Genomic DNA, 14,416 nt, shown 5'->3' with positions numbered 1-14,416 from the left:
TCGGTAACGTCAAAAATGATGTAGAACTGATAAAAGAATCCTTCGATCATGTAACGGAAAAATGTAGAGCCTTAATTCTATGCTACGATTCATCCATATTTATTTTCATCTTACAAAAATGTACTTGTATGTATTTATTATACTGTTAACTTTTAATGTTACATAAACCAGTGAACTACTATTAATCTATAACTCTAACAATTATATTGACGAGCAGCTTTTGTTTCGAAGATCTAATAGTACTAATAGTATACCATAGTATTACAGTATTCGATTTAAAAACAGATTCGAATTACCCGCCATGACACCATGCACCACGTACAATTATTTGCGGTCACATGATCATGGTAGTGCCTGTGGTCACATGCTAGTGGCGACACTTGCGACAACACTTTGTACCTTAATCAACCAACGGTTAAGCCACAACGATACATGACAAATCGCCGTTTTGTAAACTAAAACAGTGGGTATAATAACAGGTACGTGTGTTTTATTATTCCCATTCACATCGGTATTCTCATTTGGAATTCTGTTATAAGAACATGTCGTACCATTCTGCTTGCATCGTTCTACGAAAAGTTGATGCGACAGCGACCGGCACTATCTCATTTACAAACACGTAGAAGCATATGTATGATATCTACAGATGCATACACACGCTCATAAATCTTTTCTTAATGCAAACATTGAAAAAAATACATCGGGTGATTTTTAAATCAACGTATAATAATTATTTTGCCAACGTTACATATTACATCTACGCGGAATAATGAATTATTTTATAATACTATGTGTTTCGATCAACGCACTAGATACTGGATAGTGGTGCCTTTCGCAGAATAAACGAAAACTACTATCAACGTCCTACGGTTAATCAAAGTTAAACCGATAATGAAGATCAATTATAGATTCATATTCAACAATTTTGTCGTCGGACATAAATATCACAGAAATTTTAGTAGCATCATATTAATTAATAACAACATTTACTGAGAATTTATAATAAATCTCTTGCATATTGACTGCGGATTAAATATAACAAATGGCTTAAATCAGGAATTTTTTACTGCTGTGAATAAATATTGATATACCAACGAAGTTGGTTATGTTAAATACGTAGCGCGGAAGCTGTTTCACCAAGCACTTCAAAAAAGTAGCGGGGATGGCGTACATCAAAATGTAAGGCAGATTTCTGTAAACCTCTCAGAGAAAATTACACTACTTACATTACGCGTCGAAATATCAATTAATTAATTTACCTCTAGATCGCCACGCATTATATCAGTTGCTTCGTAAAATATCGTACATACAATCTTTCACTGTACTATTCATAGATTTGAAATATAGATAACTGGATAACGTCACACATGCAATAACGCTGATCTTACGCTACACGAAAACACACGAAGCAAGCCGAATCATGTCGATCGCTCGCTTTAAATTTATCATTTAACTTTTGACGTAGTACTGTGCTTGCGTCGATCAGATCCCTTGATGCTCGAACAGGTTAAATATATCGAACTCTCGAGACGCGATCTTTCAGACTTCCTTCGATCTCTGGTGCCACGCCATATGCAATTAGGAAAACATTGAAGTTTGTTATGCAGGACACGATAATCTAGGTAATTTAATTTTCTCAATTTTCTCACGGATATGTATAAAATTTGAAGTAAATCGGATAATGTTTGTAGAAATTATGAAACATTGATTACGATGATGTACCGAAAAAGAATCACAGAAATGTTCCTACAAATGTTTTGTACAAAAAATGTAAACATTAGCAGTTAGTCATCCAATTGACGTAGAAACGTCGTATAGTGAGTTTCAATGTTATCAAATCGGACAGCTCATACGGAAAGTGGATATTAAAAATAAGCTATATAAATTTTAAAGTCGATTCATTAAATCGATTGACAGAACAGAGTGGTTCAAAAATTGAACGCATTTTGTAATTTCTGTTCGATAAAGAAGAGGCACGGAGATATTTGCATATGTTTATGCTTCTAAAATGCTTCTGCAGTAACGATTACTTTACTCTAGTAAGTTGGGAACGTAATTATTGCTAGTCGAGTACGTGGATGATTAAATTATAAATAAATTGTTCTCCTCCATAGCTTGTAATTGGCAATTGAAACAAATTATGAACATCATTTTTAACAAATTTACATGTTTCTTCGACATAATGTACGGAAAATTATAAATATGTATGAAGGATCCAAATATCCACTTTATGTTTGAAACTGATAGATCACGTTCAATTTTCCAAATGTTTACGTAATTTAACCTCGATAAAATAAACCTTCGCCAACGGATTATGGTGGCTTTTGGTGTCATGTTCTCACTGCTTAGGACAGATAGAGCAGCGCAACGAGATCGCCATCTTCTGCAACAGCGTAATTACATTAATGGCGGAGTGACCTCGTTCACCATTTTCATTCGTGATGATATTGTTCACGATGCAATCCGTTTCGGTAGAAATCTTCACATGAAATGTCGGATTTGTTCATACGACCGATGCTCGATCGAATAGTCGGCAAATCGACTTTTTTGCTGCGACCATAAAACTCCTATTCCCAGTTTTCCTCCAGCGTCTCTCGGCAACAAAGCAATGAAACTTCACCGGAAACAAAACACTTTTTAGCAAACACGTGTGCGTCGTTCCATATAGTTCATATTGTGAAATCATTCTATGAATTTGTTCCAGGCATGTCGCACAATACGAGTAGGGAATGCAGCGTGGAATCGGAAGAACGAGTTCCCATTTTGCAACCAGATGAGAAACTATCGAAGAGACTGAATATTTTGACTGATCATTTTCAGTCGACGTACAATGTCAAACCTTCGTTTTTCGTTAGAGTTCCGGGAAGGTAAATTTTGTAATTTTACAATCAATAATTTATATGTTAATTAAGATGAAATTATCTGCAAATTGTAAAATATACGTTGTAAACAATTTATCAACGGCGAAGCAAAGTTATTTTCACTGTCGTTTCAATAGATAATTGCAGAGATATCGAACTTCCATTTCTCCAAGTAATTGCGGTTATTTTGATCATCTGTTGTAGAGTTAATTTAATTGGCGAACATATCGATTACTGTGGATATGCTGTTTGCCCGATGGCCATTGAACAAGATATACTCGTTGCTGTAGCACTCTCAAAGGGCAATGACATTTGTCTTACAAATATAGACCCGAAATACAAATATTTCCAATGCAATTTCAAAGACGTTAGGTGAGTAAAAATCGTGATGTATCCATTAAAAGAAATTTCAATTGCAGGTCTAAGAAAATCTTATGTACCATAAAATTTTTGAAGGTCTATCTTATTTTACGTAGAATATTGTAATAAGTGATGCAAGTTTCTTGAGTTTCCTGTATTTTCTATTTTTACTGTAAGCGAACAACCTGATATATCGCAACGTGTAATCTCAAAGTGCAATTTATATACACATGGATCCATTAGCAAGAAATATCGCGATTCTCTACTACGAAAGACAAACTTATTATATCGCAAGCTTTCAAGGTTATAAGTAATTGGAGTGTTTTGCTACATATTCCGCTTCCGGAAACACGATTTAGGGTCGAGTTGAAAATTTACCGCCTTTCCCCCTGAGTTTCCTGCTTAACGTGAACACGTAAAGAATACTTTAAATGTGGATATACATAAAAGAAACACCGACTTACTGTGTCTGGTATCACGATTTTATAAACTAAGAGCTAGAAACATTATCGGGGTAACAAATATCCTCCCCTTCCCCTCAAAGGGAAAGAAAATTTCAAATTATTCTAAGCACGAATCAAAATATCAATTACGCACTCTCATTCCGCTATTGCTTTGCGAATTGCCGAATGAATACTTGCCACGGTGTAATACAAAATTCCGTACACAGCTTCAGAATGGAATTTCATCGTAAGAAATTTCCGCGGGATATTTCTCGCGAGAACAAAAATAAATGGCATTCGGTCGGACGTGAAACTAATTTGCCGGAAAGGTAGAGAACGTGGCTACGTTGGATTAAAGAGGCCGCAATAAAATGAAAGGTAGGACGATAAAGCCGGCCACGTAATTTCATTAGCTGCATCGTGTTTAGCGACCGTCAATTGAAAATCTCCGCTGCCCTCGAAGAAGTTTCCGGATAATCGCGACGGTTAGACAAGCTCGCAGGACATGTCTTCGATCGCTGATCGATCAGCGAAATTATTAAACGGAATACGATCCGAATAGATTCGGTGGACCGTCAAGGTGTTATTGGAACGAACGGTGAAAGACCAGAATTGCACAAATGGATGAATCGTAAAGTGATACCCGAATAAAATTTCCAGTTTTATTCGATTCTCTTGAACGAAAATCATAACTTTGTAGAATATTGGGGTCGTATCTTTATTTTTGTATTTACAATGATAAAAGTGCTTGGTAAATGTTTAACCGAACATTTTATACACAAGGTTAAAAAGTAAAAATTGTCAGAAACATCTCTTAGCATTCGCGCGATCAATTTATTTCTAAAGAGCGGTGAGCGATATATATGTTTGCATCCGTAAATATCAAGAGGGAAATATTTGTGAAATATGACGAGTTCCATAAAACGGTCGAAAGGGTTCAAGGCTGTTACGTATTACATATGTAGAAATTGTTGCCGGTTATCTGCAATCGCTTCTCTGTATTACGCGTGAAAATACAATTGTTTGAGCAAACTGAAGTCCTTGTAACTCATCAACGATGGGGCCGATATTTTAAATTTTAGGTCCTCTAAATCGCATAAGACCACGATTTGTTTTACGATCATTATAAAATAAAATATTAATTATTATAACGTAAGAATGGTTACAAAATTGTGTTGACATAAAAACATACTTCTACGCGAATTAAAGAACATAAATCATTCGAGAAAATTGTTTCTGCGGTTCGTAGTAAGAGAAAATATCTTTTCTGTTAACGCAACGACGTATATTTCACTGTAATGACATGAAATTTGAATGTATGTAATGAGATTTAGAAAAAAGAAGCAACCGACCGCAACTTGTTGCAGTCTTTGATTAATCTTTGTGTCACCGTTGAGCATCCAGGAAAAGCAACTTTCGTATATAATAACCACGGTTTTCCGAGCCAAAGGAAAAAGTTAAAGTTCGTCATAATGTAAACAAAAAGAGGATAGTACTATGCAGCTGAGAAATTCTCTCATTTTTATGGTGCAGATTTTGTTATCCTTTATTATCTTTTTCAACCCTTATGAATATGTCATGGAAATATGTATGCAGTAATCCGTGAGATTTGCAAACATTGTTGTAAAAGGAACTAATCCTCGCAAAAAAAAATAACTTTTGGCAGTGCAAAAGTAGCAGTAAAAAGCACCGGGGAAATATCTAAACGTATTTCATCCTGCAATAGAGAATTATTACAGTAAAATTAACATTAAAAAATCTGGCACGAAATATTATTAAGCAACAATGTTTTAAATATATTTCATTTGTTATCTGTAAGGTTTCCTATATAAATTTTTTAATATTGATTTTGTAAAAAAAACTTTCCATGTTTTTTATACTGCAGCATTTTTTATCTAATTTATCCAAAGAAGAAAATACCTTAGAAATGGGTGAAGCTATAAGATAACTGCGAGAAGAGAAATAAATTCACATTTTCTGCGTAGTGTTTGCATCAAGGACGCCGGCAGTGGTCCAGACTGGTACAAATATTTCCTCTGCGGTGTGAAAGGAGCTCTTGAAGTGATCCCAGAGGAATGTGCACCTTCGGGAATCTTGGCTGCAGTTTGGGGTAACATTCCTCCTAATTCAGGGCTCTCGAGCTCTAGCGCGCTAGTTTCTGCCGCTGTTCTTGTGACTGTGCATATAAGCCAGGTGAGTGCTCTTTTCAGCTATTCCAATTTTTGTGTGATATTTATATATATTTACAAATTACATCCTCTTATTTCATTCGAACGAGAATCACTAGAAAGTTAAAAATATATTTGTAATGTAGGTACAATGAAAGTATGTTTAACTTGCATAAATTGAAACGAACGTCGTTGAAACTTTGTAAAGAAGAGTATATTCTAAGTAAGTTTCGAAATGAAATGGCTGGAAAAGATTTTGGCGGAATTCGTAGGAAAAAGCTATACCTCAAGCTTATCCTGTCGACTTTTTCCGATAATACTTAGCGCAATAATAGATAAAACGTATTATCGCTTTCATAACAATTTTATTCCAATACTGGAGAATATATTTCGAAAGTTTTGTATGCTTTTTTCTACTAACTACAGCATACATCGCTACTAAAATTCTCATTTATCTGTACAAATAATTCAAGACTTCGGTTAATTACGTAATAACCTTAACTAAAGAACAATGCTATCAACATTTTCATCGTCGTCCATAATAATAATTCTTCGAATAATTTTGTTCCTCTAAATTTAATCCTGACGTTGATATCAATTTAGAAAATGCTTAAAATATTTCTCACATCTCACAGTGGAGTAATCCACTTTTAGGATGACCTAAGTTGCGTCCAATATCATGCATCCAAAATATCCATCATGAAAGATTTATAGAGGTAGACAATCTGTTTCGCTTTATATCGGAATTATTTGTGTAAAATTTTTACCTGATCCAAAAGTAAACAACACGATAGATATAGGAAATGATTTACTTAACGTTTTATAGTCTGCATTCAGGATTAATAAACACTTGTTAGCTAACGCGAAATTGTGTGGACATAACGAGAATATAAACCATGTTTGTTATACATAAATATCTAATCTGTATTCTTGCTAGAACAATTCAAACGTTGGTATGAAACAGACAATAATTACACGTCTCTAGGGATAGCTCGTGTATGAAATTCACGTAGAGAAGAGGAACAATTATAATCGATGTTTCACATCCGAAAATGCAAAATGCAGATGATAGACGATTTATAGAAAAGATTTATATTAATAAATTTTTTAATTCTGGAGTGCATCAAAAGTAAGTAAGAGGCGAAACAAACAATAAATATTTATATAGTACAGAAAAAATACCCATGAAGCATAAATATGACAAAAGGAAAAGCCTTCAAAGCGAGGGATTTTTAGCGAAAAAGTAAGGAACGTTGAGCCTGAGTGCTTCGAAGCCGAGAATCGCAATTTGTAAAGCTACGTGATTAACAGGCTGCACGGGGTATCAGTGTCACGTTCCGGATGCAGCCGGTTCGTTATGATTAAATCACGTATACAAGCGCGCAAAGTTATCCCGACGCGTTGTCGCTGCAATGGTTTTGCTTATAGACATGCTGGAAAAAGAGGACATTTCGCCTTTGTACAAGAGATAAGTAAAATCTCATTGTTCTGCTCCCTCGTTGCCAAGAGAAACATCATTCTTTTCCCTTAGTCTTTCTCTTTCCTACTTGCTCTTCTTTCCTCTATGTCTGCAGACTTGCAAGATCGATGAGAAAAGTTCTCTGGACCCTAATGTCTCCTTCAACGAAGTCATGAGCGCGAGGCGCTCACTGACCTTCAAGATTATGCGTGCAGTGTCTCCGAAAGGAATGTCTCAAGAATGTCTGATACCTTCCGGCTCATTACCCGCGCTTCCGTCGCCACAAACGCATGTCGTATTTACGGATTGTTTTACATATGACTACTAGAACTCTGCGCCACGAAATCGATTCCCTAATACATACCACCATATTTGAACGATATTGCCAATACCGCCGGTGGATATTGCGAATGTGAGCAAAATGAATTGCTAGGGCTCTGCGTTGCCAATAAATCGAATACGCTTTGATTTCCGTCAAAGAGGATTTAGAAAATTGAGTAGTTTTTATACAGAATTCCTTTGATTTCTCTCGTACGTGTTTCACCATATACGTATGACGACTATAATAGCGACTACAAAAAAGTCCGCGAGAAAAAGTTTCACGGTGTTGAAAAGTTCGTCCAATGAAAGGAATTTCGTTTCGTTCTTTCATCGCTGAAAAAAGGTTCTCCCTTTGAATGATTGAAAATTGAAAGTGCCACCGATACTTAAACATTCGATTCGTTCTCTGGTTCAGCGTCGATTACCCAGACGACAGAAACTCGTAAAAAAGGTAGAATCAAACACGAAAATCTCTGTATTATTATTTATCTTGATATTTCCATGATATTATTCTTGTTTATTTTCCTGGGTACTCGTGGATATTATCTTAAAGGTTAAAACATATTTAATTAGCAATCCGCCGTGCAAATTTCAGCCGGCAAGAATAGGACAAGTTTGCTCTTTTAGTCGAAACAGTCCTGGATTTCTCTGTCATTTCCGCAATTACAAGGTGTAGTTAGGCCGCAGTGCAGTTCAACAGGCTTTCACGCGGGCACCCGCCGATGCCCGCGGGCAGAGCTGAGGGCAATCTCGGCAATCTAACGATGTCACATACATTAAAGCAGAGTGGGAGATAGACACTTGCGGTAGAGCTATAGGTTAGTAAACTATACATGTCGTTTAGCGATTGTCGTTAACCGTTTCGTTCCGAAACGCAATTCTTCTTTTTAGGATAGGCGCTTGTTACTACGTTATATATGTACATGCATACCTCCATGCACCGTTACCGATTTGGTTACGCTTGGAAAAGCCTAATATCTATCCGTACGGGCAATGATTAAGTAGCACTGGTTTAGGAAATATTTTCAAAGTTCAGAGATATTTACTTTCGTGTTCTTCGTGCGATGGGTGCGAATTAAAAACAATATAACGACTTTCAAACAACAAAATCGTTTCTATTACAGTACCAATTGCCGAAACGCGAGTTGGCTACCATCAGCGCCAGCGCTGAGAGATATATCGGCACTCAGGGTGGCGGAATGGATCAAGCGATCGCGTTTCTCGGAAAGGCAGGTAATTGTTTCTTCATTTCCAGAGGAAATCGTTGATAGCTTGATCGTTATTGTGTAATTTATAGCTATGAATATATTTATACTAATACCTATTAATACCCACGAAGGTTCTGCAATGCTAATCGAGTTCAACCCCTTGCGTGGTACCGACGTCACGTTACCGAAAACCGCAGTGTTCGTAATAGCACACAGTCAGGCTTGTCACAACAAAGCCTCCACAACGGATTATAATCTAAGAGTTGCGGAATGTCGATTGGCAGCGCAGGTAACGTGCCATCTACAGTTGTGGATTTGAATAATGATTAATTATCGCTTTGTTGAAACAGACAGATTTACATGTTATTAATTAATGATGAAGCCGATTAAATTACCACGAATTGAATTCTATAGAAATAATCAATGTTTGGATGTTAAAAATAAAGTAATTAATACAGTGATAATAATAAATGATTGTAGAGGGAATTCAGAGGCATTTGAAAATGCATTCGCTTGATATATTTATTGATTTCGGATGACAATAAACACTCGAAGATTCGTTCGAACATAGTTTCAAAGGAGTTAATAAAATTTCGTCTCAATCAAGATTTATAATTGTTAAGCGACTTCAAACGATGTGCTACACGTAACTTGTCTTTTCGTCAGGGATAATATCAAAATTACAAGAACAATCTGAATTGTTTTGATATATTTTTATATTAATCCTTTATGTATCTCTCTCTCTCTCTCTCTCTCTCTCTCTCTCTCTCTCTCTCTCTCAGTTTGTGAAAAAGTTTCTGATATTTCTACTTAAAAAATTTTAAGAGATCTGAGTTTCTTCTAAGCAAAGCTATCACATGCGTTTATAGATGATAGCAAAGAAACGGAACAAACCTTGGGAACGTGTACAAAGATTAATCGATGTCCAGGAAAGTCTTGGTATGAGTGAAGATGAAATGGTCTCTGTTGTAACAACCGACCTCCACGAAAAGCCATATACTTTGAACGAGGTATGCAACTGACATAACAGAGATAATGATAATATCGAATCGATGTTTGAACGCTATGTCATTAGAACAACTTTACCGCCGCTAAAAAAAGATATAGTAGACATAAGATATCATATCGATTTCTTCTTATTATTTTGAAATTCATTAAATTTTTTATGGTGGTTAAGACAAATATTTTTCAAATCAGCGATTTTTTAGTTCAGTATTGATAGACGTTGCTTTTCTAGATCAGCAAGAGCCTCGACACGACAAACGAGAGGCTCCGAGAAATATCGTTGGTGCAATCCTTTGGCGATGCGCAACCTTTTAAACTGAAGCAGCGTGCCCTCCATGTGTATCAAGGTGACAAAGTCTATGATAAAATTGTTGCGTGCTGGTTAGAAAATATATACAATATTTTTCCTTTCCGCTTCTTGGCGAAACTCATATTTATTAGTTTGAAAAGATTCCAGAAGAATTTTCTCTTGGCAAACAATGCCTTATTTATACCATAATATTTCTTAAGAAAGTTCTCGCTTAATTTCAACCACATTTTCAGCGGAATAATTCTTACATGAAAATTCCGCTTATTTATCGAAGAAATAATTTAACATTGCGCATAAATGATGAAAGAGTTTCAAATATCAAAATCTAGAAAACTCTGTCAACCTTTAGTTTTTGCGAAATTAATGAAAACAAACAAACAACAAACAGTGAGATTACACTGCTTGTGCTTACCAAGGGATCAAAAAATTTTTAGTTCAGCTGAGAGAAACAGTATCACTCGTATGCATTTCTTCCTGAAGCGATAAATTTTCACAACAACAGTTTATCGATTGTGACCGCCATTTATTTGCAACCGTATTCGGCTCAAGCCATAGAATTTATTGGCCTGGAAACCCAACGAAAACCACGCAGAAAACCTTTCGCAGTATCCGTCCAGATTTTTTGCCCACAGATTTCGCTCATCCAACGTTCAACGTTAGCTGTCGCTAGCCGAGGGGCAAATTTCTTTTTGAATATCAACAAACAAACAGATAGAAAACACGATCAAGAACAAAACCAAATATCATGAAACATTGTACCGTACTAAATCGAATGATTAAAATTAAGTCAAAAATTAAGTCGTCTTGCTTCCAGTGGAAAATTTCCATGAAAATTCCAGGGTATTTCCACTGGAATTAGACTCGTTACGTCGCTCGTTACTCTTGTATGAATAATGGCGGTGCTCTTTATCGTGCTATTTCAAACGATTGAATTTCATACGTTCACCGCTAATATAGTAATAGAAGCAATGCCAATACGACACACCAGTCTCGTTATGTTTCCCTAAACAACTTGTGCTCACGAAGCACACAATATAACACGCTCTAGTAACGTGTACTCTCGATTACGAATACACATGCACAGCCTATCATCCACTTGTATTCATTATTGGCACGATTATTAAATTTCAATCGATTGAACCACCATATGATTTTGTACACATTTTAGAGGCGGCCAGAGTGGTCAAATTCCAGCGTATCAGCGAGGAAAGTGCCATTACAGAAGACGAGAAGCTACGACAGCTAGGCAACCTAATGTCCAACAGCCACGCCAGCCTGCGCAAACTATACGAGTGCAGCCATCCCAACGTTGACTCGCTCGTCGACAAAGCTATGGCATGCGATGCATTCGGAGCAAGACTCACGGGAGCTGGGTAAGAGGAACTTTGAACTCGGATAACAGTCGCGTCATGTGTACCAGTTGTAAATGAAATTTTAGCATATAGAATGGTAGATACGATACGTCTTATATGTACTATTCGTGGCGGTTAAATTGGATGATCAAAGAAAATGAAACCGAGAAGACAGTTCAAAGTTACATGTCGAATTTATGAGCTCGGATAACATCAGATAGGAGTCGAGAACTATGTTTCATGACTTCAAATTAAAGAGATTGTGGATCTATAAATAGATATTGGATTTTCATTGAAACTTCATAATTTTAGTACCAATTTTGAGGTTCTTTTATTTAATATTCTCCGTTCCTGCTTATTCGATTTTTTTAACTGAGTGATGACCATTAAAAGTTCGTGGCACACCTTAAAACTCTATCAGTTATGAACTTCATTATAACCCACGAGTTCCATCCACGATAACCACACTTTTGCCAATGGAAATGGGAACGCAACCAAATAAAAGAAAATGAGTCCAGAAACGGACTCGAAAGAATAGGTTAATCGTTTTGCGATGAAAATCTAATGAATTTCTCTATATCGGAGAGCACTTAAATGACTTTAAAAGACTATTACGTTTTTGTTCAGAATAAAAGCAAACTCTCTTTCGCGTACATTTTATCTACATCAAACTTTTTTCCCAATATTTTTGTTAATTTCTTTTTTAAGAAAAAAAGCATATAAGGTCTTGATGACATTAACTTTTGATGAAAAGACATAAAATTACGGTGTCGAATATACACCTCGATAAAAAAAAGATCGATTCATGGGCGTGTTTGCCAACGTAGTATGTTCCAAAGAAATTACTTTAACAACGCGATGGCACGCAACCCGAGCACAAATTGTGGAACATTCAATGTCATTGGCAATATTTTGGACGTACAAATTCGTTGATTATCGAGAACGAGTTTCACGTTGCAATTTCATTTTACATCAATTTCATCGCACATATTGTAAAATACATGGTGAGATTAATAAAATGACACGATCGTGTAATTTGATTTTACATAGGTGGGGTGGTTGCATAGTGGCCATCACAACGAAAAACAAGGTTTCTCAATTTGTGGATAAGCTGAAAAAGGAGATCGACCGATGTGAGATAAAAGACGAGTTCAAGCTAGGCGATCTGGTCTTTCCGACGGAACCGAATCAGGGTGCTGCAATTTATACAACCTAGTTGTCTTTTTCTATTTTTTTCCACATTCTTCTTACATTTCATAAGTCGTTGACCGATCTATTTACCAAACGTTCTCCTAATTATCTCTGCGATCATGTAATAGTACATGAACAAGGAGTGGATAAATTCAGTGTCAGGATAATCTGTACCCGGTATATCGTATGCGAACAGTGCTTACTATTTGTCGATTATGATCCATGATGCCTTCTCGCGGCTAATGGTACACCTACAGTTAACGAAATTTATATGGCAGATATATGAAATTTTAATATTTTATAAGTTTATAAAAAATAATATGAAATATACAAACGGAAGATTATACAAATATTTAGATGTGTCTTTAAAAAAGCTTCTCCTTAAAAAGCAGTGCCAATATAAATGCAACAAGATGCAATTTGTCCGTAATCCTGAAGCCTTTCCCTCAATTCCTCATGATTAAATGTATTAGCAGCGACGGAATATTTGGTGTCATCCCAAACTGATTTACGACCGGTAAGATAAAAGGGATGAAGCAGAAAATTAAGGATTTGGTAGGCTTTCCGCAGGAGCTTCTCTATTTTCGAGGACTAGTCTCGTTGGTCGAGAGATCTGATAGTCATTAACGATCAACACCGGAACTACGTAGCAAATGGGTCGTCTGCGTCAGCCTTTCTAAAACTTTATCAAAGTTGAATTCGAAAGGATAAAGCGGTGAATAAATGGAATTTGTCAAGAGAAAATTTCCATTCGACCCAGATTTTCTTATGTATTTCGGTCTTGGGAATTCTATCACAGACATGGAAATTAGAGAAGGACAGCGGGTGTACAAGGAAGTCAGGTGTAACTGATTGCGAATTTGTTCAAGTTCCTCCGTGGCACATGGTTCATTGTGTTAGCGTGAGAAACGGTATTAAATTTGAAGTGCCACGAAATCCATCGAGGAATGTTCTTCATTGAAAGATACTTAAATTTTCCAGAAAATATACCTTCTTTATATTTATACTTTCTTTTCCTTTCTTTCTAGATTGTTTCGTAGAAAATTTTTAAGAAAATAAAAAGGACAAAATTGCAAATCGAGAATTCACACATGAAACTACCTTTCTTCGTGGGATAGGTCGCTTGATAGCTTAAGTGGACATTGATATTGATTTTCTACCGTCAGTCAATGCTAATAAATTTCTCGATAAGAGAAAAACGTACCAGTCACCGAAAACTAGCTTTATCGCTGGGATCAGCTGCTACGTCCCGTCGATTTAGTTTTCTAGCATGATGAAAAAAAAATTGAATTCAACTTGTACTGTAGTTTCTTCTATCGTAAAATTCTAACAGTACGTTTTACTTTTGATTTAAATATCTCTAGTGTAGTATAGTTTAAAATTTATTACTCTGAAACTTTAAATTACATTCAATATTCAGTTTATCGAATCTTCTTTGCCAGGCGTAAACTAGACAGGCTATTTTCGCAACCAAGCGTGAAATAGCCCATGAATTTCGCATGGAACAACAATAATCGTAAAATATCTCTCAGATAATAAATGTAAAACTATACAATATTGCGATACATACACGCAAGAATAATCTTACGAAAACATAAAAATGCAGATTCAAAAAATTGCGAAGAATTTGAAAGTTGTCTTATTACATGGCATCTCTTTCTGCTATAAACTGACTTATTATTATCACATTCTTCTCCATCTCAGTACCAGTCTCGACAACGAACTTTCCTCACGATTG

General features: G+C 36.0%; 1 protein-coding gene and 1 long non-coding RNA gene across 6 annotated transcripts; one reads left to right on the top strand and one right to left on the bottom strand.

Moving 5' to 3' along the window:
* The first annotated feature begins 190 nt into the window (after positions 1–190).
* Positions 191–13,030, top strand: LOC122569090 (N-acetylgalactosamine kinase). Of its 4 annotated transcripts, none has more exons than XM_043729611.1 (10): positions 191–479; positions 2,705–2,867; positions 3,066–3,233; positions 5,650–5,857; positions 8,737–8,845; positions 8,952–9,109; positions 9,690–9,830; positions 10,058–10,172; positions 11,304–11,508; positions 12,538–13,030. In XM_043729611.1, the coding sequence occupies exons 2-10, from the start codon at positions 2,707–2,709 to the stop codon at positions 12,701–12,703; spliced, it is 1,431 nt and encodes a 476-aa protein (XP_043585546.1). In that variant the 5' UTR covers positions 191–479; positions 2,705–2,706; the 3' UTR covers positions 12,704–13,030. The 4 variants fall into 4 exon arrangements, with proteins under 4 accessions (XP_043585546.1, XP_043585548.1, XP_043585545.1 ...); XM_043729613.1 differs by lacking the exon at positions 191–479 and adding an exon at positions 506–1,179; XM_043729610.1 differs by lacking the exon at positions 191–479 and adding an exon at positions 1,483–1,622.
* On the bottom strand, positions 706–1,390 carry LOC122569091. 2 transcript variants are annotated; one of them, XR_006317323.1, is made up of 2 exons: positions 1,260–1,390; positions 706–1,192 (listed from the first exon to the last, which is right to left on the bottom strand). It is a non-coding gene; the product is annotated as an uncharacterized LOC122569091 (long non-coding RNA). The 2 variants fall into 2 exon arrangements; XR_006317324.1 differs by having other exon boundaries at positions 706–1,200; positions 1,260–1,381.
* Positions 13,031–14,416: the final 1,386 nt, after the last annotated feature.

Source organism: Bombus pyrosoma, linkage group LG7 (assembly GCF_014825855.1).
Source record: "Bombus pyrosoma isolate SC7728 linkage group LG7, ASM1482585v1, whole genome shotgun sequence".
Taxonomy (NCBI): domain Eukaryota; kingdom Metazoa; phylum Arthropoda; class Insecta; order Hymenoptera; family Apidae; genus Bombus; species Bombus pyrosoma.
Note: the sequence above shows the minus strand (reverse complement) of the source record. Positions and strands in the feature narration are given on the sequence as shown.

Excerpts from the sequence above, each read along its gene's own strand:
- LOC122569090 (XM_043729611.1), top strand. The coding sequence starts at position 2,707 with ATGTCGCACAATACGAGTAGGGAATGCAGCGTGGAATCGGAAGAACGA. Across the intron at positions 5,858-8,736 it reads TGACTGTGCATATAAGCCAG|TACCAATTGCCGAAACGCGA; the intron begins GTGAGTGCTCTT and ends TTTCTATTACAG. Across the intron at positions 9,110-9,689 it reads AATGTCGATTGGCAGCGCAG|ATGATAGCAAAGAAACGGAA; the intron begins GTAACGTGCCAT and ends ATGCGTTTATAG.